At 36.9% G+C, this 25,937-nt stretch overlaps 3 protein-coding genes and 2 pseudogenes across 3 annotated transcripts; all 5 read right to left on the bottom strand.

The window, feature by feature from the left end:
• Positions 1 to 195: 195 nt before the first annotated feature.
• LOC132181592 (antimicrobial ginkbilobin-2-like protein pseudogene) lies at positions 196 to 929 on the bottom strand (annotated as a pseudogene).
• A 500-nt stretch (positions 930 to 1,429) lies between these two features.
• On the bottom strand, positions 1,430 to 2,556 carry LOC148585220 (uncharacterized). The gene is made up of 2 exons (XM_088516665.1): positions 2,517 to 2,556; positions 1,430 to 2,211 (listed from the first exon to the last, which is right to left on the bottom strand). The coding sequence occupies exons 1-2, from the start codon at positions 2,554 to 2,556 to the stop codon at positions 1,430 to 1,432; spliced, it is 822 nt and encodes a 273-aa protein (XP_088372791.1).
• An 8,050-nt stretch (positions 2,557 to 10,606) lies between these two features.
• Positions 10,607 to 13,986, bottom strand: LOC132181591 (cysteine-rich receptor-like protein kinase 15). The gene is made up of 7 exons (XM_059594840.2): positions 13,170 to 13,986; positions 12,903 to 13,019; positions 12,350 to 12,480; positions 12,054 to 12,264; positions 11,528 to 11,765; positions 11,041 to 11,182; positions 10,607 to 10,954 (listed from the first exon to the last, which is right to left on the bottom strand). The coding sequence occupies exons 1-7, from the start codon at positions 13,984 to 13,986 to the stop codon at positions 10,607 to 10,609; spliced, it is 2,004 nt and encodes a 667-aa protein (XP_059450823.2).
• A 3,510-nt stretch (positions 13,987 to 17,496) lies between these two features.
• On the bottom strand, positions 17,497 to 21,623 carry LOC132181590 (cysteine-rich receptor-like protein kinase 8; annotated as a pseudogene).
• A 1,452-nt stretch (positions 21,624 to 23,075) lies between these two features.
• LOC132181327 (ERV-F (C)1 provirus ancestral Env polyprotein, putative (DUF604)) lies at positions 23,076 to 25,916 on the bottom strand. Its single transcript, XM_059594501.2, has 3 exons — positions 24,524 to 25,916; positions 23,749 to 24,279; positions 23,076 to 23,492 (listed from the first exon to the last, which is right to left on the bottom strand). Exons 1-3 carry the CDS (start codon positions 25,289 to 25,291, stop codon positions 23,379 to 23,381), a joined length of 1,413 nt encoding a protein of 470 aa, XP_059450484.2. The 5' UTR covers positions 25,292 to 25,916; the 3' UTR covers positions 23,076 to 23,378.
• Between the last annotated feature and the right edge of the window lie 21 nt (positions 25,917 to 25,937).

Here is a 25,937-nt window from a genome sequence, read left to right as displayed (position 1 = left end):
TATTGGCTTAAACACCATAAATATTCCTGCAAAAATTATATTACAAAAAAAAAAAAAAAAGACTTTTACTCAACAACAACACCCATATAAGGAAAAAAATAAATAAATAAATAATAATAATAATAATAATAATAAATAAATAAATAAAAAGGCACCCATATAAGGATAGGTTCTCAAAACATATATCCCCCCACATTAAGCATTGAAAAACTGGGAAACATCATATCTGATGTTGCAACTCCCACTCACAACCCATCCTCCTTGTTTCCCATCACAGCAATCTGGCTGTCGCCTCACTTCATCATCAAGACACTGCTTACAGTCACTTCCAGAAAGGTCTCTGCTGCACTGAGCCAATCCATAGATTGTCCTCCCTTCTCCGATCCTCAGCCTCCCACTCTTGTACATCTTCGGGCTCTCAGAAGCTTGCTTCGCCAATTCTCTAAGCAACTTTCTTGCCTTGGCATTAAACGACGACAGGTCACTCGCATTTTGATTCGACCAAGCATAAAACATATTCTGATTGTCATTCTTCCCAAAGAAAATCGTGTTTGAGTACTTCACAAGACAATAATCGTACCATATAATTCCAGCTTTATTATCAGAGCAGTAGTCTCGAACCCTCCGACTTGCCTCAATGACACACGTGGCACAATCGACTTCTGACACGTCACCACGGCAGAGGGCAAGCCCATGTGCTTGATATTGGCTCTCACCCATTGAAGTATAATTGAAACATGTGGGAGGGGTTTTGTAGGAAAGATAACTCGTGAGCTTCGTCAAATTTGTATCGTAGGGATCGTTTTTTGTGAAGTTATCAGAGGTTGAACAAAATGGAAGATGGAATCGGCTCCATAAACTGTTTGGAGGAGGAGGAGGAGGAGGAGGGGGAGTAGATTGAGAGACAATGTGAAATTTGATGAAGGCATTGTTGAATGTGTATGAGCTAGCGGATTAGCTTAAGTTTTAAATGTTGCAGCATCTATTTATAGTGTAGGGAGAGTTCGAATCAAATATTCTATATATAGAGTGTAGGGAGAGTTTTTTTTGATGAATAAGGAATTTCATTCAAAAACAACCAATCCAAACTACAAAGATATTCCAATTACAAGCCTTCTCAAAAGGCCAAAAACTTAGCCACGTAGGGCTTCACACTTACTCCAAGCAAGCCAAATGCATGCAATATACAATTTGGCAAAACCAGCACTACCAAAAGAAAACCAAATCAGGGCTGCTCTACAAAGAAACAACAAACAGAAACCAAACTTGCAGAAAAATAACCACACAGGGTCTAAAACCAAAAAACAAAACAACTGCAGAGACACTACTCAACACCATTAGCAACACTAAAAAAAACCTCTCCAAAAAAGAGACCAGCCTTCAATAAGAAGAGCAAGGCAGAAAATACAACATCAAGCCTGCACAGAAACTATAACAGCAAGTCAGCAGGCAAATTCCACAAAGAAGCTAAACCCAGGTTCTCTCTAGTCCTTGGAAACTTTCCTTTCCCATCAATTCTTGACCTCACCTCCCAAATTATCTTCTTCAAAAGCTGCTCCTCAATGCTAGGTTGACCAGAATGTATTAGCTCATTCCTAGTCCACCATAAATTGTAGATAACAGAACCTAGAACCAATCTGCAAAGAAAACCTTTAAGAGACTTATTCATCCAATCTCGAATTCCTATCTGCAGAAACTCATCCCAAATAACTAGAGTATTGTCCACTCCACATCGAGCCATACAGAATTTCCAAATTCTATAGCTAAAACTATATTCAAAGAACAAATGCCCCCTACTTTCAACTTGATTATGACAAAACAGACACTTAATATCACCTTGAAACCCCCATTTAAGCAACCTCTCACCTGTTACAAGTCTATCTTGTATAGCAAGCCACAAAATGAAAGCATGCTTGGGAATGGCATATGAGAACCAAACCAATTTCCACCAGGCAATCTTCTCTTTCTTCTCTCTCAGCAGCTCCCAAGTTTCTAAACTAACATATATTCCCTTCCTAGATGCAGTCCACAAAGGCTTATCATAAGGAGCAAACCTAATCTCAGGAAGCCTAGCTTGGATTTCAACCAGAGCATCAGATCTGGTTGGTCTCCAATGCCATTCTCCATTAAGAATTACAGAAGAGAGTTTGGCCTCCACATTGCTTCTGGCATCATAAACAGCCCTATGCCCATAAACCTCATACAGAATACCTGAAGGATGCCATGAATCCAACCAAAGGTGAATATTCTCCCCATTTCTAACTTCAAACTTCAAAATCCTTTTAGCTATACTCCTCAACTTCAAAATCTTTCTCCAACTCCAAGAACAGGTTTAAGGAAAGCCAACACTCCAAAAACTCCTCCCTTTCAACAAATTTTCTCTCACCCAGGCTACCCAAATAGAACCTGATCTAGCAAAAAGACTCCATACATGTTTGAGCATAGCAGATTGGTTCCAAATCTCCAACTGTTTCAAGCCCAAACCTCCTTCCTTCTTAGGGTAACACAGCTCTTACCAAGAAACCTTAGCCTTTGCAGCCCCTTCACTCTTCCCATTCCACAAAAACCTATTAAATTTCTATTCAATAGCCTCGATGACCTTCTTAGGCAAAATAAAGATAGTAGTCCAATAAACTTGCAAACTGTAAAGCACAGAAGATAATAATTGGAGCCTCCCTGCATAGGATAAGTGCTTAGAAAGCCATGAGTCAATGCGCCTAGCAATCCTATCCAACAAAGCCCCACAATCAGCTGCAAAAAGTCTAGTAGAAATGAGAGGTACCCCAAGGTACCTAACAGGAAGATGGCCCTCATTCATTCCCAACTCTCCTAACAACACATGCTTCACTCTATCTAAAATCCCAGAGCAAAAGAAAGAACTTTTAGAGGGATTTGCTTTCAAACCAGAGAGTTCTTCAAATTCAAGTAAAGCAGCTTTAACAATAGTAATAGCATTCAAATTTGCTGCAGAAAAAATAAGAAGATCATCTGCAAAACTTAAGTGAGGAAGTTTCAACTTCACACACTTGGGATGAAACTGAAAACCTGATCCAACACCAGTGTGCTCAGCCATAATCCTTGAAAACACCTCCATGGCTAAAACAAACAAGTAAGGAGACAAAGGATCCCCCTGCCTAAGCCCCTTCTTGCCTTTAAAATAGCCAACCAATGTGCCATTCAAACAAATGGAAAACCTAGGAGAGGTGATACACTCCTTAATCCAACTTAAAAACTTCAAAGGAAACCCAAAGCAATGAAGACAATGTAACATGAAGTTCCAATTGACAGAATCATATGCCTTCATAAGATCAATTTTCAAAGTACAACGAGGATCCCATTTACCCTTGTGATAATTTTTCACAATCTTTTGAGCCAATAAGACATTTTCTGAAATGCTTCTTGAAGGAATGAAAGCTGATTGATTCAGGCTAACCAAATCACTCAACAAAGGGAGCATCCTATTAGAAATGATTTTAGTGATGCACTTATAAATCACATTACAACAAGCTATAGGTCTGAAATCCCCCATAGTAGATGGATTCACCTTCTTAGGTACCAAAGTTAAAATGGTAGCATTTACCTCCTTAAGCAACCTACCACAAGCAAAAAACCCCTTAATAGCTGCCACCACCCCTTCTCCAACAATAGACCAAGAAGCCTTAAAGAATTCTGCAGAGAACCCATCCTGACCAGGGGCCTTGTTGGCTGGCCTGTGAAATAAAGTTTTCCTTATCTCTTCTGCAGTAACCTCCTTCTCCAAAATAGCAGCCGTATCACTAGGAATGGCAGTAGGAATAAGCTGTCTAATCCTAGCTGCTTTCTCATCAGTGAATTGCAACTGATTTGACCCTAACAACTTCTCATAAAACTGGATAGCCACCTGCTTAATCTGCTCCACATCCTCCACTCTATTACCTTGCTCATCCCACAAATGAGTGACAGTGTTCTTAGCATTCTGAACCCTAAGGGACCGATGAAAGAAACTGTTATTCTGATCTCCTAGCTTCAGCCACTTATTTCTAGCTTTTTGCTTTAACAAAGACTCCTCAGCTTTTGTGAGAGAAACATAAGCATGAAGACATTCTCTCTCTTTAAGCAAGCAACCAGCTTTCCCAAAATTAGCAATGACAGCCTTTTGAGCTATATCTAAGTTCTCACGAGCCTCCATAACTTTCTGTTTCAGATTCCCAAAGCAAGACAAATTCTGAACTTTTAGCACAGCTTTCACAGATTTGAGCTTAGTATACAGTTTATACATAGAAACCCATCCACCTAAAAATTCCAACCCTCCATAACTGATGTGGTATTTTTGTAACCAAAAATATCAATAATAAAATTACCACTCGCAATAGAACGAATCCCGTAGGATAGGGCTATATTGAGGGTGTCGAACCTCAAGGACTGCAGGGGTTTAATTATTAAAATTAAAAGATCAAAATTAACTTAATTAAAAGAGAGTGAATTGGTTGTGAGAATTTAAAGTGCATAAGATAAACGGAAATAAAATGAGTAAATTTATGAGAGAAAGAGTAGGGTATTGACTTCACCACGATCCGCACATCAATGGTTAACCATAATTAACTCTAGTAATTCATTCTATGCATGTTATAATTTTAACAATAAAATAATCTCATACAATCAATGGAATAGCATAATCCATCTTCGGTTGGCACGAACCGTCTACCTAAATTACACTAAACTAAGGTGTAGTACGATCCGTCTTCCCTAGGTATGGTCTATCTAACCCTATTGATTGCATGCCAATTAAATACCATGGTATAACCATTATTCTTATGATCATAGAAAATAATAATGATTTGAGTTCAATAATAGTAAAATAATTTCTAAGACAAGATAAGAATTTTACTAATATTGATTTGGAATTTAAAGAACAACTGCATTTAATATGAAGAACAGAAATCAACTGTAGCAATCCTCAGGGTTATACAATCAACATGCATAAATTGAAAGACTAAAAATTAAATACAATCAAACCATTGTGCTTGGAAAGGGCTACATCAATACCCCACAATTTGGGTTTAGCTGCTCATGATTTCCTAAGCTCCATAGACTATTTTACTGAATTTTGCTCTAGAAGCGGTGTGTCTGTTTACAATGTTTAGAGCCCTATTTATAGGGATTAGGAGAACCCTAAAAACCCTAAAATCCCTGAGAAAACCGGAGAGCAGTCTCCCAGTCCAATTGGGAGACAGAAATCCAAGTCCACGCTAGAGAGGAGTTCTTGCCGTGCATTGTACGCTCGAGTGCGCTCGATCCAAGACTTGGTGCGCTCGAGCGCAGTGCGCTCGATCCCATGAATGCTGCGCTCGATCCTAGTTCCAGAATGTTCAACTTTTGGATCTTTTAACCCCAATTTCCAATGGTTTGTCAAATAAGACCTGAAACATAAAAACAAAACAAAATCAAACAAATAACAATGCTAAGGAATTAACATATGTAAATTAAGGGGCTTGAATGTGCAACACTCGGCGCTTATCACACCCCCCAACTTACATATTGCTAGTCCGTTAGCAATATAAAACAGAAAATAAACTGAAAAACAAAAAGATAAATCCAGCTTTCGTGGGATATACGGTTGCATTTAGCATATGCAACAAGCCTTTTAAACCCCTAGGAATTCCCTAGAGGACGAGTGAAGTCTCGTGAAGGTTTTCCAGGAATGATACCCAAATCCTCCCCAAAAAATGCTGATCATAGTTATACACATAATCCCAATCAGGAACAATGCATGATCGAACTTTATCAGCTTTATGAAACTTAACCCTAGTTTCAATCAAACACATAAGGCTAATCTTATGAACCTTAATCAATCTCCTCACCTCTAGCTGTTTAGAGGGATGATTTAAACCCCTCACATTCCATACAAGGAAATTCATGCAGTAGGGGAAAAACCCCTCATTAACACCTCCCCCTCCTCCCCCATTTTGCCTTTCCCCTTGTCAACCAAGAGATTGGCACTCTCCTCATTTAAGGCATATTCAATCACTTTTTGCAAAGTATTTGAAACAGCTCCTGCACCTTTCACCTCATCAGCATCACCTCTGCCATCAGCTCTTGCCAGCAAGTGAAAAGAATTAGTCCAATGAAGATTATCCCTAGCAGCAGGCTTAGAGATAGGAGTTCTTTTAGCAGATCTAACTTCAGTCCATTGGTCTTTTGCAGCAACCTTAGGAGCTAACACAATCTGCACCCCAATGGTTTTACCAGACCCAACACCAACCTGCTTTTGCAATTCTTGCTGGACAGGTTCAGTCCTTTTAGGAATCCAAACTTGTTTCTCCACTTTGGTACAAGCATGTGCTAAATGACCAAAAGATTTACACTTCTTACATTTAACAGGCAACCATGGGTACTCAATTCCTACTGCAACCCTCCCCCCATCAGCACCTACAACTTCAACCTCTCTTGGAAAATCAGAATCAATATCCACTTCAACCAATACCCTAGCAAATCCAAGCCTAAGCTGATCTTCAGTAACAAAATCAGCACAAAGAGGCTTACCAGCTCCACTAGCTACATAACTCAAGCATGTAGAGTTCCAAAATTCAATTGGGAGATTATGCAGCTTAATGCAAACAGGTACAGTGGATAAAGATATTTTAAGTAACTGCATACCTGGAGTCCATTTACGTAGGATCAAAGGTTTGTTTGCTATATGCCATAGCTTAGCTTCCATGACCTCATCCCTGGTCCTTTCATCAGCAAATCGAAACAAATAGAGACCATTCTCCAGCAAGAAAACCTCCACTTTCTCATATTGAGCCCACATAGTATCCACAGTACGCTTAACAATATAGAAAGGAAGAGGTTTATCTAAAAACTGACCTACCAGTGATGGAGACCACTTCAGAATACCTGCATCAATCGCTTCCTTAGGAGGTTTGACAACAACTTTTCCCTCCTCTCTAGTAGGTGCAAAAAACTGCAAAGCACCTAGAGACTTCTCCATTCTGAACAATTGTCTCCAATCATGAGTTACATTCTTATTGTTCTTAGCCTCAAAACCTCCAGCTTCACTCAGATCCACCTCCTTATCCTTAACAGGAACAACCTCTACACCATTTCCAACCAATTCAACAACAGAGTCTCCTTCGACAACAGAAGTACTCTCAACTGGTAACCTCAAATCATCCAATTCTGGAATCACATCTGCACACTCCAAAATCTTACAATTATCCTCGTCCTCCTCACTCAACTCAACATCTCACTCTTCAGATCGCGAAGCATCTTCCATAGCCACCTTCTCTTCCTGCAAATTCACTTTGGAATTCTTTTTCCCGCCACGACCTCTATTGGCTCTTCTAGCCATCATTCACCAATTGATCTCCACCACCTCTGAATTGCAATCACCAATGTATTTCCGGCACACCTCCACCAGAAACATGGTCGTCGGAATAGTCACGCGCCCTCACTAGTGTAGGGAGAGTTCAAAGAAGCATATATATATATATATATATATATATATATGCTTCTTTGGATTCTGACGTACATCTCGCCTACATTTTCGCTGAGCTGGCATGTTTCGTGGATTGGTGTCAATATTTTGCCAATATTTCTCTCACGTCATCTTACAAATCAACTATTAGATTTGTGAACTTATATGGACCTCACATAAGTCAATGTTGGATCCCACAAACCTAATGATTGATCTATTGAATTTGTATGAGAATATGAAAAAAAATATGAGCAAATTATTGACACTAATCATTTCTCAATACATACATAAGAGAATTGTTAAATCACCACTTTCCACTGAGCTGGCATGTTTCGTTGGAGCATGCCAATTCAATAGATATACACGAGATGGATGTCAAAATGCAAAGAAGCATATATCTATATCTATATATATATATATATGAGAATTGTTAAATCACAATTTTTTCTTAAAAGCTTAAACTAATAGGAAGAGGTAAATTTAATCATTTAATGAATACTTTAACACTCCCCTCATATGTGAACTCAAATTTCCTTTTATTAGGTCCAACACGTGAAATATTTAATTGAAACAAAGTGAATTGATAGAATCAGAGTTCTGATCCCATGTTAAATCACCACTTTTCCTAAAAGCTTAAGTTGATATGAAAAGATAAATTTAATCATTTGATGAATACTTTAAAGAATTGAGTATATTTTCATCAGATTCTTACTCGCTAATCGCTATATCATAGAAAAGCTTTAAGCCAAAAGCAGTATTTTGATTTTTTGAAAACTAATTAAGCATCTTCGTAAAACTGAAGAAGAAGGCTTTTGAACAAAAAATTCTTTTTGGCTGTCTCAGCAATATGCCACGTAGCATTTCCCAAACCGTTCGATATAAAGAACCGCATAAATTCTGTAATTTTCTGACCATACACGTGTGCGCGTGTGTGTGGCTCTTGAAGGTGACTTTGGATATATAGATATATATAATTTCACAAAGGTTAATTATGCCTCATCGCTATTTGTAAGGTTACAAAATTATATTAGGAAATAAAGAAATACTTTTTATGTCAAGTTCAACAGGTAGATTTGATCCTTGGATGCATGAGAGAGAAGCTTGAGAGATTCCAGCCGACAACCCTTGAAGCAGGTGTTCTGTTTTCTTACTCTGTATTCTTACCTGTCACCTGTGTGGTGAAGATAACTTCATTTCATTTGCTAGCCGATTGGGAGGGACTACCAAACAAGATAAAAAAGAGCTAGCTTCGTGAAGTCGGTTTTTTACTGTAATTTAAAACTAAATTTATCTAATAACAAGCCTGAAACGTCGGTTTTTTACTATAATTTAGTTTTAAAATTTCTTTTGCGAAAAAGTCTTAGAAAAGAATAAGAAAGAATATAAATAATAGCATGAAAAAGAAAAAGAAAAAAGAAAATAAAGATTATAGAGGAATTTATTATATTCGTTGATTTCTATCTTATGGTGATGATTGGGTAGATCGATTTTTTTTTTTTTTTTAACATAAATTTGACAATTTTATTGATTAAAGATCATGAGTATAAAGCTCTTACATAGTAGAGTAAAATGCTCTTACAGCATAAAGCTCTACAAAATCATAGCCACATACTATGAGGTTACAAAGTCATAAATACAAACAAAAATTCTTACAATCAAGTGTTATCTTTGACTTCAATCTTTCGCTAACCTATGTATTTGAATCTTCCGCTAACCTATGTACAAATACAGTTAAAGATCAGATTTACTCTGAGCATACTAGATCTAAGACATGGATAGCTAAATTTTCTAACAAAATTTATTTAAACCAGCCGTGAGAGATAACCCTTGACACCGAACTATCCAGGCTGTGAGAAATAATACCCCACACCTAATTATTCTTCCTCGTTCATGAGGGTAGATCTGAAGAGTAGAAACCTCTTATTCAAAATAAAAAAACACAAACAAACAACTAGCAAGCAGTAGCAGCCGCCACAGAGGAGATGAACAGTACAACACGGTGGAAGGTAGACGAACGCATAGTAGAAAGGCGAATTAAACTAACATTAAACAACAAAAAATAGTCATAAATGTTAGCATACAAAACAAATATTATGCTAAAATACGCAGCGAAAAAAGATTCAAAATTACCTTCAGCAATATTTGTTCAAGAGAATTTAAGAACCTCAGCAATAAAAATTCTAAATAATATTTTAGTAGGGAGGTATCTTCTAAGTTCCAACCTATATGGTTAATTGTGTCTTCATGCCCATATTGATGAATAACATGAATCATGATCTTATTTATAGCTTAGGTCAGAGACCCTTTATCATAATTTTATTTTCTTTATTCCTTTTATCAAGGAATAAGAGATCAAAAATAAAATAAATTATGTTTTTATTCTATAAATAAATTCCTTATTTGGAATCAATTTTTATTTTTTATAATTAATTAAGCGAGCAGGCCACCGTTGGGGGTGGGCAGCGGTGGGGTGCCTTCTTGGAGAATCTTTTTTCCTATTCCTTTCTTTTGAAAGTTTTTTAATTTATTTACAATTTTAAAATTTTATTTAATATTAATAAGCCATACGAGAGAGGTGTTGTGTTTTAAAGGGCTTTGACTGCGATCATCGTTAAAATTATAAATGAAACATGCAGGAAAGGACCATCCCTATTTTTAGGGTGAAGATAAGTATCATTTACGATATTTTTTAAGATCTAGGTAGTAATTTGATAATGAGCCTTACCACATATATCAAAAAAGTACTTAACCTATATTCTAAAAAAGTTTAGGATTCAAGTCATCATGTGAGATATTTGTGATAATTTGGAATCTTATATTGATTATCCAAGAAAACTAAAGCATCAGTAAATTGTAGTGCAACACTCATTTTTTATAGAGTTGGAGAAAGACTAGGCCAGCTCCAACAATTTCAATCATATATAGCAACAGTACAAAAGTCTCTAACAGTGGTTCCTTACATTTCAATCGTTAACAATTAGGGCGGAACTACTCTTGGCCTTGGGGATAGTAGTCCCCCCAGAATTTTTAAAATTGTATGTTCTTTTATGAATTCGTCCCCTTAAAATTAACTTTTTACCCTAAAAGATCTTTTTTTTTTTTTTTTTTTTTTTTTGTCCCCCCTCAACTCAAATCCTGGTTTCGACCCTACTAGCGAGGATCCAAATCAGTAATTGTAACCCCATTCAGAGACTGTTGTAATGAATCTGGTTTAGATTCAGCATATTGAGATGATGCTCCAGGATTTTCTGTCATCAATCCTGCTTCAGGATTTTCCATAGTCACAAAAAATGCTGGTGGTGATGGTGCTGGGGAAGTTGCAGTATAACTACTAAGCATCACGACAATCTCTGACATTGTAGGTCTCTCAGCAGCAGATTCTTGAACACATAGTAACCCAATGTGGATGCATTTCAAAACTTCATTTCTTGGCCACTGATCTCCCAAGATTGGATCCATCAGCTTCAAAGCTTTTCCATTAGCCCAGTTTTGCCATGCCTGTGACAAGTTGAATCATACAATTCAATCTTGAGTAGCTTATTATAAATTTGATGCAGAAGAGAATTCTATGACAACATACTTACATAACTTTGTAGATTCATTGGATTGCGAAAACTAGAGCTTTTTCGACCTGCCACAATTTCTAAAACCAAGACACCAAAGCTATAGACGTCAGATTTATCTGAATAGTGCCCATTCCTCACATACTCAGGTGCCATGTATCCCCTTCATTGCCATCAACAAACAATAAATGATTTGTAAGTCTTCTACAAAGGCAAGAACCTACTAAAATTACATAACACAAACATCACACATACACTAGCATTCATACAAGAACTCATCAAGATGAGAATCTCCTTTTAAAATTCAGGCAGCGTAACATAGAAAGCTGTGGAGGATATCTATCCGGGACAGCCTAGGACTCGGGACCTATCTGCTTAGGGTAAATGAGCCCCATAACCCCTTCTCTTAGGCTACTTGAATTTAACAGGGATCAAAATCCAATGTACCTAGGACTAATTCAGACTTACTATGAATGAGAACTGTCCAGATTGAAATTTTTAGACTTACTGAGTACCAGCGATCCTATTTGTATTGCCTTGAGTTTGGCGTCCACAGAATAGTCTAGCCAAACCAAAATCAGAAATTTTGGGATTCATGTACTCATCCAACAGTATGTTACTGGCTTTCAAATCCCTATGAATAATCATCAACTGAGAATCTTCATGTAGGTAAAAAAGTCCTCGAGCAATTCCAATAATTATTTTGTGCCGTCTTTCCCATTCCAACCAGAACCGTCTATTATGATCTGCATCATCCAAGCTTCATATCAGTAGATTATTATTTTCAATGCTAAAAATAAAGTACCAAGGTTAAAGAAATCAAGGACCTTAAGACATGAACTATTAATTGCAAAAAGAAAACCAATTGATAAGGAGAACTTCCTTGGGCTAGAAATTTCCTCTGCAAAATATTAAGCAATGCTTATGACAGCCCAGTTCCTTCTGTACTAATTTTGTGAGGCCATTATATATATATTTTTAAGTTTGTCATAGAATAGAGCAAGATAACAAGAAATATATGAGATGACTCATACCAAACAAAATTTTGTCCAAGCTCCCGTTAGGTAGGTATTCATAGACAAGAAGTTTCTCTTCATCTTCTAAGCAGAAGCCCAAAAGCCTTATCAGGTTCCGATGCAACAACTTTGCAACCAACCCTACTTCTGTTTTAAGTTCTTCTAAACCTTGCCCTGAGCTCCTTGATAGCCTTTTAACAGCTATTTCTCGTCCATCAAAGAATTTACCCTGAGGTTTATAGAGATAGTGCAGTCAAGATACAACACAGGAATGGGAAAAAAAATAGCATGCATCATAGATAACTAAGGAGTACCTTGTAAACTGAACCAAAACCACCTTGTCCAAGTTTACATGCCTCAGAGAAATTTCTTGTTGCATCCCTAAGCATACTTAGACTCATCGAAAGCGATTCCCTTCTCTTATCTCCATCTTCATGAACACCCTCTATTTGACAGTATAATAAAAATATGAAATTCAGCTAGCAGAAAGTTTTTTTATGAACACATAGCACTCACGAAAGTTTTCCAACACAAATCAGAGTCAATCACTGGCTTTTCACCAGGGGGTGTGGCCCCAAGGGGGAGTTTGCACCCAGAGGGTTTCAAACCTAAGACCATGAGGAGCTCTCAGAGTCCCAGTCTCTACTCCTTTAAACCACTGAGCCAAACCCTTGAGATTTAGCATAAAGTTATTTGAGGCTTGAGAAAGCTTAATTTAGAAACTAGTCTCTCTAAGGCATACAAGAAATGTATGGTCATTGGGCAGGAATTTTTATTACATCCCTCTAGGTTGTTGATAAGATGAGAACAGAGAAATCCAAATACAACAACTTGATTGAATGCTATAAGAGATATAATATGATTTACCAACTCTTTTACTTCTGGTGCTTCTCCATATGAAGCAACCGCAGATTATAGTTATGACAACCAACAAAATAGCTACTGGTATGACCACTAAAACAACAATTTCTGAGTTCTTCTCTCCTGCACACATAAGCATGAAATAGTTAGTTATTCATCATTTGTCCAACGAAAAACTTAAATCAATATAATTATTAACACAATTATTAACTTATGGTTTTCTCTCAATCATGAAGATAATCGAATAGGAAATCTCCAGGAGATATTAATTACCAGCATGATTAGATGTCTTAGCAGTTCCATCTGTAGTTTCATTCTGCTCTGGCAATGATGGAGATGGTGGAGGAGGTGGTAATGGAGGGAGAAAGAATAAATATGTCTCATAACGGAGATTGCAACTCAGAGAGAGTATACGACCTCCTACTTTTTTATCACAGCACGTAGGAATATAACTGATAAGCCCTTGCAGGCAAGTCAAGCAACTGTTTTCTGCTAATTCCCTAGAGCACTGCACCCTAGCATATATATCGACAAAATCTGTGTAGCCAGTGATCCCAACAGCAAATTTCGAAGGACTGGCTGCAGCATCAGATGAGATATTTTTCACCAAGTTTCCCAACTGACGATTGAAAAGGACCGTGTCAGCTGCATCATCCGTATTATTAAAACTAAATCTTACAGCACCATTGACAGTCGTGAAGAAACTCCAGTCTGAGTACTGTAAGGAGCAATTATTAGTAAGTATGGAAGCTTCCTTCTGGGTAAAACAGCGGCGCCTGATCTCTGTTGCTGCAGTATTTGCACAAGTTTGGCAATCCTTGTTAGAGAGCTCTGGTATGCACTGTATGAGGCCATAAACCACATCAGGATTCTGGCCCACGCTGGTGATATAGAAGCCACTTAGAGAAGAATTGGCAACAAGAGATGTAAGAGTATTATTAAGATTCTGGTCATAGACACTCCCAGAAGTATAATTGCTGGCAGCATTACAGTTGACGTCTACGTAAACCTGAGCTGCACTGCTGGAGAATAAATAAAGAAAACATGAAGATAAAAGCAAATGAACAGCATCTACTGCAAAATACTGCATTGTTTAAATTTGGAAGAACAGAGGTAACAGAGGAAGAAGAATGAGTGATATTGATGATTGTTAACAGTTTGACATGAATAAAACGGTGCCTCCCTATCAGATTTTGAAGCCAAAAAGATTATTGAACTTCTCTTAAAAGTTTATGATCCATCATGAATAAAGTTAGAACGATATTTCTCAAAAATACAAAGATGAGGCTAGGACTTATAGTATCTACTTCTCTGGCAAGTTCCAACCCAAATGACCCGTCATTCAACCGTAGACAATACTCTTACAACAAATTATAATATAATGTTACTAGAAATATTTAAGTTCATTCGGGTAAAACAAGCAACCAGTTTAATATTTAAAGCAAAGACTAGGAATCAGTCCCCTCTGCTAGAGACAGCCTTAAAATCACTGTTGGGTCGGCCTTGTTTGTTATAAATATGTAAAGCTTAATGGCTATTCTAAAAGAAAACACCATGGTCAAAATACCAGAATCTGCCTTCCAAGAAGTGCTATAGTTTGAATGTAAATCAATATCAAAATTGTATGAGAATAAGACTCTGACTTTACAGAGTTATTGACCAAAATTGAAATGCCTTTCTGGAAACATATTATGTACAGCAATACGGCATATAGATCTTGTTTGAGATGCCTTTCTGCCCAGAGCATTTACCAGCTCTACAAAAGCTTCAAGGGCAATATAATTTCATCAGTTTCAAGGAAATAGAAATTTTTGCTTTCCACCTTTCTGGCATTTAATCGAGCAGGTTACGTACGTTTATGGTCAACTAACCTACAAGAAAGCTTGATGAGTAAACGAACCCACATGATCAACAAGCTAATAAGGTTCCTAAAACTCATTCTTATTGGATCATACAAGGGTAAGAATGAGTGGCTAATTCTCACATCGAATAATAATTACAATAATCATTGATTAATATAACACCCTTGAACGCAAAATTAAATAATTCACATCATCACAACAATTGAAATTAGTGGCTCATATTAAAATACCAGATGGCAAAGTAGTTATACTCATCATTGTTGTGTACAGTAACAACAATACCATAACTTATAACTAATACATGGTCAAAAGCCTGGGACTCATTAATGAATCAACTATATGCTTATGATCATATGAGTATTACAAATAAAAAGTACAATTGAAAATAATAATTCATATAGATCGTTGTCATTGAATACAATTCTTAATATTAAGAATCGATGACTCTTTTATTTTTTTATTTTTTTTTTCTTAAGGAGAACTCTCAATGCAAAAGTGATGTAGTGTTCATTTGATTTGTGGTTTCAAAACGTGCAATTTAAAAAATAGTGATTTTGAAACACGTGATTTGAAAACACAGTTAAGCGTTTAATAAAATCATAATTTGACCTTTAAAATCATTCATTTTTTAAAAACGCATTCCTTATGTGTAATTTGAAAACACAAATTTTTCTACACTTTCAAACTGCAATTTTTAAAAGTACACTTTCAAACCATATACTTTTCAAATTTTATTTAAAATTGAACTTTTAATCTAGAAAATCACATACCAAAAAGACTCCAAGTCTTTTATTTTGCCGTAGGATAAAAACGTCAAGTCATGGATCGATACTGATTCAACGGTCATTGATATATTAATTAATTAATTTCCACCATTTTGGGTAAGTTGAAAGGTCAATATATATATATATATATATATATATATATAAGAAAGGTATAAGCGTATAAGGGTACGTAAGCATGTGAGGCCAAACACAACTTTGGACAAGTTTGAGAGTTTGTTTGGAATTGCGATTTTGCAAGAATAATTTGTATTTTTAAAATATATCGCAAAACGTAAGGCATTTGGTATTGCGATTTAAAAAACACTTAATTTAAAAATAGAAAGAAAAAAATATATATATGCGATTTTTATAAGCAGACTAAGGGTGCTTATTTGAAAGTGTGTGAATTTAAACCAAAATCACGATTTCGCATAACAAATATTTGATAAAAAAATACTTTTTAATTACCAAACGCATTTACAATTTTAAAAAGTAGCGATTTCAAAAATACAATTTTTAAAATTGCACTTACTGAAACCGCAATCCAAAACGGACCCTCAAACATGCACGAGAGCCACACGCGAGGTGAAGGGGATGGAGAGAGTAATTCTAGAAGCCTCTCTTGTGTCCTTTCAAAAATGAGATCGTTTTTAAAATTATTATTTGATCAAAATCCAATAGTGATCAATTACAAGTCCAATGGTAATTTTAATAACCATATCATTCTTGAATTGACACAAGAATGACTTCTAGCATTACTCGAATGGAGGATGCTTATCTAAGTTAACATGCCAATATAATTAGTTAAGATAATATGTATACAACAATTATATATTATGCAACAAAATAATTTGTCTGTGAATGTAAATATAGCTTTAGTATAAAAGCATATATACATTATGGTCTAAAGGTCGAGCAAAAGCATTGTTCCAAACGTTTTGAATGATAATATTATTATACACTAAAAGAATAATTTCTATAATGACTTGACACAAACCAAGTCTTTTGTATCCTACAATTAGGACTGGACACATCAGCATATCACACCAAATCAAATAAACACACAAACACATGATTGAATCTTCTCCTCAAGGTATCACAAAACCCAACAGGTTCAATCATAGCAATATATAGTGAAAAACGCTTAACCGACTCCAAAAACTTGTTTATCACAATTTATGCGGAATTAATATTATGATGCAATAAACAATTCAATCACCCAAAATATATAAAGCAATAAATAGGCAGACACAGATATTTTGGTTACGAAGAGGAAACCTTTTAGAAACCGATCTAAAAGTAAAACCTCTCCGGGGCAGCCAAACCCAGGAAATCACTATCAAAAGATTATCTAGAGATTACAGACACTAAGAACACTTACAACCCTTTGCAAGACTTTGGCTCTATAAGATCGACAAGCTTACAACTCGTTTCCTTGCTCACAATCTTCTTCAACGTGATTCTCCTTTACCGGACCCTTTCGATAGACTTCTCAACCGTAGATTTATCAAAGGAATAACTAAAACTCTAAGAGATTCAATTTAACGCTCACCACATATGATCTCTCTTAGCACAGCCTCCGACGAACTCTCTGGGGGTGAAAATTCGTACTTCTCTCTTCTATAATAATGTATATATACCCCCAACAAAACCCTAGACCTAACCCACTTAAAATCACGTTTTTTTACCTAAAACTTAAAGGGTGTCCGGACATGTTACTGGGCGGTCCGGACACGGCTTTGCGGAGCAAGATTTTAGTTTCTGGAAATTAGGTCCGGACCCCGGGAATTGCGGTCCGGACCCGGCCTATCCAGTCTTAATCAACAACTCAGAACGATGGGCGTTTGTGGTCCGATTGAGCTGAAATTTTGCATGGACGTTCATAACACATGAATCTACATTATAAACGGTGGAGATTGGATTCTGAACATTCTATATTAGTGTTTGAGTCCGTAAACAGTAGCATCTGCATTTTGGAACTGAATTAAGCCAACACAAGAACTAACATATAGTACACCAGTCTTAAACAATAGTTCCTCACATTTGACAACCAATGAGGATCCAAATCAGAGATTTTGGTAATGATCCGAAACTCCTATCATCAATCCTGATTCAGTATTTTCTGCAGTGACAAAAAATGCCGGTCGTGATGGTGCTCGGGAGGGTATGGTTTGACAATTTAGCATCATTACAACCTCTGACATTGTAGGTCTATCGGCAGTGGTTTTTTGGACACATAGTAAACCAATGTGGATGCACCTCAAAACTTCACTTCTTGGCCACTAATCACCTAAGTATGGATCGATCAGCTCCAAAGTTGTTCCATTGGCCCATTGTTGCCATGACTGCGATAAGTTGAATCATAAAATTTGAATCAATATTGAGCTTCTAATCATATAAATTATACAAAGAAGAGAATACTCTGAAAACATGCTTACATAGCTTTGCAGATTCATTATATTGCAGAAACTAAAGTTTTTTCGACCTGCCACAATTTCTAAAAGTAAGATACCAAAACTATAGACATCAGATTTTGCCGAGAACTGCCCATGGGAAGCGTACTCTGGTGCCATATATCCGCTTCGTGACATCAACAAACAAGAAAACATTTGTAAGTCTTCAACAAAAGCACGAACCTATAACAATCACATAACTAGGGGTGACAATTCGTGCTAGTGTGTCGGTTAATTTGAGTCATGTCAAGACATGAGTATAAGACTATATAGGTTAACCTTAACCTAACCTATTTAATTAAACATGCCAGATCCTTCAACTCTAACTCGCTATTTTATGTTGGGTTCGTGTCAAGTTCATGGGTCATGTCAAAATTTGTCAATCCTAAATGTTGCATGTCGAATACGGATCATGTCAAGACATATGTATAAGACTACATAGGTCAAACCTAATTCGATCTATTTAATTAAACCGGTCAGACTCTTCAATCCTAACCCACTAATTTCTTGTTGGATTTGTGGCAGATTCACATATCGTGTAAGAAATTGTCAGCACCAACACATACACGAGCATTCGCACTAGACTAATCCTTTATCTTATATTACCAGATGTTTCCTTATATTAAGAATGAAAACTGTTGACTTTGAAAGTTCTAGACTTACTGAGTACCAGCAATTCGATTTGTGTTGGCATGAGTGTGGCTTCCCCCGATTAGTCTAGCCAAACCAAAATTAGAAATTTTGGGATTCATGCACTCATCTAACAAGATGTTACTGGCTTTCAAATCCCTATGAATAATCTTGAGTTGAGAGTCTTCATGCAAATAAAGTAGTCCTCGAGCGATTCCAACAATTATTTTGGACCTCCTTTCCCATTCCAAATAAAATCTTTGGCTCTGATCTGCATCATCCATGCTTGATATCAATAGACTATTATGAATGTAAAAATGGAAATTAAGTTCACCAAAAGACAAACAAACCAATTAAGGCCGGAAGACACGAACTACTAAGCATGAGGAGAATTTCCTTCGAATAAAAGTTTCCTCCACAAAATAGTAACCAATACTTATGACAGCCCAGTTCTGTCAGACTAATATTGTGTAACTAAATCATTTTATTGTTGTGGAAACAATTTGATGATCAGATATCCGCAGAGTATTAAGTTAGTCAAAATAACAAGAAATATACATATATGAAATCATTCATACCAAACAAAAATTTGTCCAAGCTCCCGTTAGGTAGGTATTCATAGACAAGTAGCTTCTCTTCTTCTTCTAAGCAGAAGCCCAAAAGCCTTATCGGGTTACGATGCAACAATTTTGCAACCAACAGTACTTCTGTTCTAAGTTCTTCTAGACCTTGCGCTGAGCTCCTTGATAGCCTTTTGACAGCTATTTCTCGTCCATCAAGTAGTTTACCCTAGAGGTTTACACAGACAGTGAATCGAAGGGGGAGAATAACATACATCAGAGATAATAATCTAGTGAGTACCTTGTAAACTGGACCAAAACCACCTTCTCCAAGTTTATGTGCATCAGAGAAATTGTCTGTTGCAACCTTAAGTATACTTAGATCCATTGAAAGAGATTCGATGCCCTAATCTCCATCTACATGAAGACCTTCTATTTGAAAATACAACAAGCATATAGCAGGCAATTTTATTACATCTATATGGGTGTTGATAAGATGAGAACAAAAACATTTGAAATTTTACTGGTTAGCAACTTGATTGAACACAATAAGACAAAATCGGATTTACCAACTCTTTTTCTTCTGATGCTTCCCCATAAGAAGCAACTGAAGATTATTAGTATCACAACCAACACAACAGCTACAGTGATGACTGCGAAAACAACTACTTCCAAGTTTTTCTTCTTTTCTGCACACATAAGCATGAAATATTTATTCATTATTCATGCATTCTGCACAGGCAATGAATACAGTTAAATTGATATATTGTTCTCTCTAGCTCGATCCAGGAGATTGCTACCCAAGATATTACTACTACATTTAATAATTGAATGTTGGATGGTCTTGAGCCTCTTTCAACCCAAAAAACTAGCTCAAGAGTTGAGGCTCTTCCTCACACTTATAAACTGCCCACCTGCTTTTTCAACAACCGATATAGGATAACCCAACAATCTCCCATCACACATCGAGCTCTAGATCAGTGCAGAGACAACCCGTTTCTCCCGTAAACTGTTAGGCCGAGACTTATTGGTTGAACCTGGGCTCTGATATCAATATTGGGTTGGTCTTTGGCATTTTTCAACCCCAAAAGCTAGCTTAAGATGTGAGATTTTCTCTCACACATAACCCCAGCATTGAAATCAAAGACGGAGGGAGGGGGGAACCGGGGTAGGCCATGGTTCCCCCAAAAAAATTAAAAAAAAAAATTATAAGTAAAAAAAAAAAAAAAAAAAAAAGTACAGTAAAGTTTTGAATTTAGTCATTTGGGCCCTCAAAAAAAAAATGGCCCTATTTTTATATTTTTTGGCCATATCCAATAAAAACTTTTGACTCTATTCTTAATTTTTTTGGGCCATACCCATTAAATTTTTTTATTTTGGTCCTTATTTTCAAATATCCATTTTTTGGCCCATACTTCCAAATGCTCACTTTTTTTTGCGCTTACAGTAATCTTTATTTCATAAAAAAACAACGAAAATAATTTTTTTTTTTAATAAAAAAATTCTAAAGAACCCAAAAAAAAAAAAAAAAAAAAAATGGCTTGCCCCTCCCAAAAAATTTCTTGGCTCCGTCCTTGATTGAAATGATGCTTTAGTTAGCTTAAAAAGAGCACCAAACATTACCTGAGGAGGTAAGTGCCTGACTAGTTCCAGTGGTGGTCGCATGCTGCTCAAGCAATGAAGGAGATGGAGAAGACGATACTTCAGGTTGACGAGGTGGTAATTGTGAGAAAAACGGATATATTTCATAGCGGAGGTTGCAACTTAAAGAGAATAGATGACCTCCTTCTTTTCTATCACAACACTTATTAATGAAAGAGAAAAGCCCTTGCAGGCAATTCAAGCAGCCGTCTTCTACCAAGTCCCTGGTGCACTGCACCGTAGCATATATGTTCAAAAACCCTGTGTAGTCAGTGAACCCAACAGCAAATTTTGAAGGACTGGCTGCAGCTTGAGATGAAATATTTTCAACCAAGTCTTGCAACTGACGATTAAAAAGTGGCACATCAGTTGCATCCTTGGGATTAGGAATACAAACTCTTACAAAACCATCGCCAGTAGAGGAAAATTTCCAGTTCGAGTACCGAAACCAACACTCATCAATAAGGAAGGAAGCTTCCTTCTGGTTAACACAATGGTGCCTGATAGATGTTGCAGCAGTATTTGCACAAGTTTGGCAATCAATGCTTGAGAGATCACCTTTGCACTGTATGAGGCCATAAACCACATCAGGATTCTGGCCCACGCTGGTGATATAGAAGCCACTCAGAGAAGAATTGGCAACAAGAGATGTAAGAGTACTATTAAGATTTTGCTCATAGACACTCCCAGAAGTATAATTACTGGCAGCATTACAGTTGACGTGATCTATGTAAACCTGAGCTGCAGTGCTGGAGAATAAATAAAGAAAACATGAAGATAAAAGCAAATGAACAGCACCTACTGCAAAATACTGCATTGTTTAAATTTGGAAGAACAGAGGTAACAGAGGAAGAAGAATGAGTGATATTGATGATTGTTAACAGTTCGACATGAATAAAACTGTGCCTCCCTTTCAGATTTTGAAGCTAAAAAGATTATTGAAATTTTCTTAAAATTTTATTATCCATCATGAATAAACTTTGAACGATATTTCTCAAACAAGACAAAGATGAGGCTGGGACTTATAGACGTCAACTGTAATGCTGAATCATTATCAAATCAAAGAATTTTCTCTCAAATATTCTGCGGAGTTTTATCTTTCTGTTAGCTTGCGGACTTGTTTTTATCTTTTGGGTAGAAGACGAAGACGCTTCTCCCTACATAATCAAAGACGCTGTTATTTGGTTAGTTACCTTAGTCTTTCACTACGTCACCATCTCCATTATACCAACCCTTGAACTAATTTATATTCATTTTTCCCTTTGAAAGTTCATCCAAATCCACTTCAAGATCCAAATGAGTCAAATCAATTTAATTCTCTAACTATTAAATTGATTGCTTGTTTACCCGAAAGAACTTAAATCTTGCTTGTAACATTATTATTATAATTTTGTAGTAAGAGTAAGTCAACAAGGTGGATGGCCTTACAATAACTGCTAGGCCAGCCTAATAAAATAGACAATTAATATATACTATTAAATTGATTGCTTGTTTACCCGAAAGAACTTAAATCTTGCTTGTAACATTATTATTATAATTTTGTAGTAAGAGTAAGTCAACAAGGTGGATGGCCTTACAATAACTGCTAGGCCAGCCTAATAAAATAGACAATTAATATATACTATCAATCAGGTACTGGTTATATAGTTCATGACAATTCTAAATGAGAAGAGCAGAGATGGTCAAATTACCAGAGTCTGCCAGGCTAGAAGTGTTGTACTTTGAATGATATAAACCTCCCTCCAAAGGCTTACAGAATCATTGACTAAAATGTATGCATAATAACAGCATATACATGATGCATATGTCCAAAACATCAGATCATTTCCTTTTCAACATTTTAGTGCAACATAATATCATCAGATCACTGCCTTTTAACAATATGCTGCGGCCATACCTCCATTAATTACAACATTTGCATTTGCTTACATTTGCATTTGCATTTGTTTATCATTTACATTCACAACATTTGCGTTTTTTTTTTTTAAGATAAAATTGAACGCATTGGGAGTGATTTGAACCAACTCTAAACTATAGTCTATAGGGGCTAATTTTATAATTTTTCGTAGACAAAATAAACTTTAGCATATGAAGTGAATAGGGGACATTGTAAACATGATGCACATCATCACAAAAGCCTCGGACTGATAGAATGTGCTAAATATAGAGGTGGGGGGGACTAAAAAGAATATTTTTTGGAGGGTAAACATGAGAAAATCTTCAAATTTTAAGGGGAAAAAAAATGTTAGTCGATATTTGGATGATTATTTCCAAAAATTGGAATATAGAAGTAGAATTTCCTTTGATGAGTTTCTTTACAATACTTGAAATGTTAACAAAACCAAGTATTCTTCTCAGAGTAACCAAAGTTGGGATATTTCCAATGCAATTCTCAAATTTATCCTTTGATCTCTCATAATCAGAAATATTTGGGTTTTGCTCTGCTGGGGGATCCTCTGATAATCTTAAATCCCAGTAAGGCAACAACAATGAAGAATTCTCAATGACAGAAGTGCTCTAAAGCCTAAACCGATTGTGCAACTACCAAGCTCTCTATAAAAACCAGACACTGTCATGCATGGATGTGAATTAATTCCTCTTCTTTGCATTCTCTAATTGCAATTTCCATCACTTCACCAACAGCAGAAGGCAAAACATCACAGCAGTGCCTTCTTGGAGCCTGCAACTGAATGAATACAAAGAGAATATGGATCAGAAATTGGTAATAACAATAATTTCATGCCATTCATTCTAAGTGCTCGTAAGATTCCTAGCAATCCGGACAACAAATGTGAGAGAGCGTTTATAGGGCCACCTGCCCAACAAGTTTCGGACAGTCCACCCACTTATTAGGTTAGATGGACCCCATCTCACATTTTCTGCTCGGATTGTTAGCAATTCAAATAAAGAATTGCTGCCAAGTAATTGAAGATTGGCAATACCTGCTTAATATCAAGGTCTAACTTATGTGAGAGTACTCTGATCTCCTGCAGTTTCCTTGGTGAAGCCTTGTCATGTGAGCAATTTGCAAAAGACTGCTTGTAATTGCTCCTGATTCCATCCCAATTGGAATATATACTATCTAGAAAGAAAATGGTAGGCCTTCGACAAGGGTCAGGGTGGAGTTCTCTTGTGTTAAGCATATAGACTCCTGACAAAGCATTTCCCTTTTTCCACTGCCTGAATGTCTCTTGCACATTGAGAGCATCTGGAAAATATATATGGTTTGGGAATATTTGAACAGCATAACCCCATGACACAGAAATGGTCCATGAAAACCATCTGTCATAGCAGATTGTTTGTTGTAGAATCCTCTGGGAATCAACATTTGCAGCTTCAAATAGATGTTCTATAGCTTTAGTAGTTGTCATGTTTGGGAAGATTGGGCTTATGTGATCCAAGTGATGCAGGGATACCAAGGGTCTCACTGGATGTGCAGCTAACAGACCAAACACATCACCCCGAATATCCACCTTCAATTTTCAAACCAGAATGAAAACATAATTAGAAAGGAAAAATGCGGAAAGAGTATTGAATGTTAAATTATAATAATGGTTGAGCGCCACAAGCCTGTGGCACTAAAACTTTTACTACAACTCCTTTATAAACTTAAGTGACAGTCTACGTGAGTATCAAGTGTCCACGTCAGTTTGTAAAAAACTTCTAATAAAAATTGTAGTATCCCTCAAAAATAACAACACTCGAACAAATTCATACCTGATGGAAACCGGGCTCATGTGTCAAACCTACTCCAAGCTCCGCCAAGCAAGAGTAGACCCTTGAATCACTTCCATAGAGATGTGGATACCGTTCTATACAAGAGTCAAAAACCTTTGCTAAAACTTTTGCCAGAGGGTAACTTATAGCAAAACCTGCACCACCAAAAGCCATTCCAAAACCAAAAACCCTGTTGTGCTCTAAAATCTCCGACTGGGTCCCAATGTAGTACCAAAGCCCATGATCATACTTTGAAAGTGTCTTCACCAAATTCTCCGGAAAGAAAACCGTGTCATCGTCCCCGAAGACATACCAACGCACACCAGAATGGTTGAGCGCCACAAGCTCAGAAACAACATGCGCCACACGAATTGCCGACCTTGGACCGTTCCGGTAAGTGTAACGAAATCTTGAAGTGTCCTCAGAGATGCACACCGGAGGAAGCAAGCCGTCGTCTTTCGCTTGTTCATTGGGCGGAAGCTGGCTTTCGAGGAACACGCAGCCTCTCATTTGAAGAGGTTTCCACCAAAGCCGAACATGCTCTTTCCTCCTAGGCCAAGAGTTCTTGCTAGAAGCAATTCCAAACACAATATGCTCAAGAGAGGTTGGTGCATAAACACCTTCAGATGAAGGATATGTATGCAAGAGCTTTGAAGATGAGAAGAATAGTGACACAAGTAGATAAACTATACATACAGCAGACAAGACAATAACGAGGTTTATCAGCCGAGAGGGTTGGTTTTTGGAGGGTGATCGAACAAGCAACATGTTTAGGAGAAGAGGTGAAGGAAATGATTATGGATGGTCTTTCAAACTGTGTTTAAAATACAAACGACCGCTACTCACGGCGAAAGCAAGACATAAATGTTGACGTCCTAAATAAGTTAGTTATCTCTCCATGTGTGGAAAGAGAACATTTATATGGGGTAGGTGTTGACAAGCAAGAGATCAGCCCATCCTTTCGCCAATCAGAGCCGTCCAAATGGTGGGCTGATCAGAATCAAGACAAGTCAACCACTTTGACGAAGTTGGTAGCAAAGAAAAAGATAGAGAGAACCAGAGAGGGAGGCTACTTGTGTTTACGCGTTAGATAGATGCTAAGAGTATTGGTCAATGGATTATAGTGGAGTAATAACGAAACCATTTGCTTAATATTGCTGAATGCAAAGGGCAGCAAAGTTCATAGGTTGCAAACCCCGAGGCCATCCACCCATGTGCAAGACTACAAGGTCCGAGCCCCTTAGATTTTGAAGATGAGTAAAAAATAACCAAACCCACATGGACATGGGCCCAAGGAACCCCGGCTTAGAAGGGTTGAGATCCCTCTTATTACCCCAATCCCAGGTTATTGAGCAAGAGTTCCTTCTCATAGCCCCTACAATTCTTCTTGCCCCTCCTCATGGGGTAGGACTGT

Source organism: Corylus avellana, chromosome 5 (assembly GCF_965113065.1).
Source record: "Corylus avellana chromosome 5, dhCorAvel1.hap1.2, whole genome shotgun sequence".
NCBI lineage: Eukaryota > Viridiplantae > Streptophyta > Magnoliopsida > Fagales > Betulaceae > Corylus > Corylus avellana.
Note: the sequence above shows the minus strand (reverse complement) of the source record. Positions and strands in the feature narration are given on the sequence as shown.

Bases quoted from the DNA above. Each gene is read 5' to 3' on its own strand.
- LOC148585220 (XM_088516665.1), bottom strand. From the start codon at position 2,556: ATGGGAAGAGTGAAGGGGCTGCAAAGGCTAAGGTTTCTTG. The intron at 2,212-2,516 runs GTAAGAGCTGTG...GGCATCCTTCAG, and splicing joins GCAAAGGCTAAGGTTTCTTG to GTATTCTGTATGAGGTTTAT.
- LOC132181591 (XM_059594840.2), bottom strand. From the start codon at position 13,986: ATGCAGTATTTTGCAGTAGATGCTGTTCATTTGCTTTTATCTTCATGT. The intron at 12,265-12,349 runs GTACTCCTTAGT...TATAAACCTCAG, and splicing joins GTTTTGGTTCAGTTTACAAG to GGTAAATTCTTTGATGGACG. The intron at 10,955-11,040 runs GTAAGTATGTTG...AACTTGTCACAG, and splicing joins CAATGAATCTACAAAGTTAT to GCATGGCAAAACTGGGCTAA.
- LOC132181327 (XM_059594501.2), bottom strand. From the start codon at position 25,291: ATGTTGCTTGTTCGATCACCCTCCAAAAACCAACCCTCTCGGCTGATA. The intron at 24,280-24,523 runs GTATGAATTTGT...TGAAAATTGAAG, and splicing joins ATGAGCCCGGTTTCCATCAG to GTGGATATTCGGGGTGATGT. The intron at 23,493-23,748 runs GTATTGCCAATC...GTATTCATTCAG, and splicing joins TAGACCTTGATATTAAGCAG to TTGCAGGCTCCAAGAAGGCA.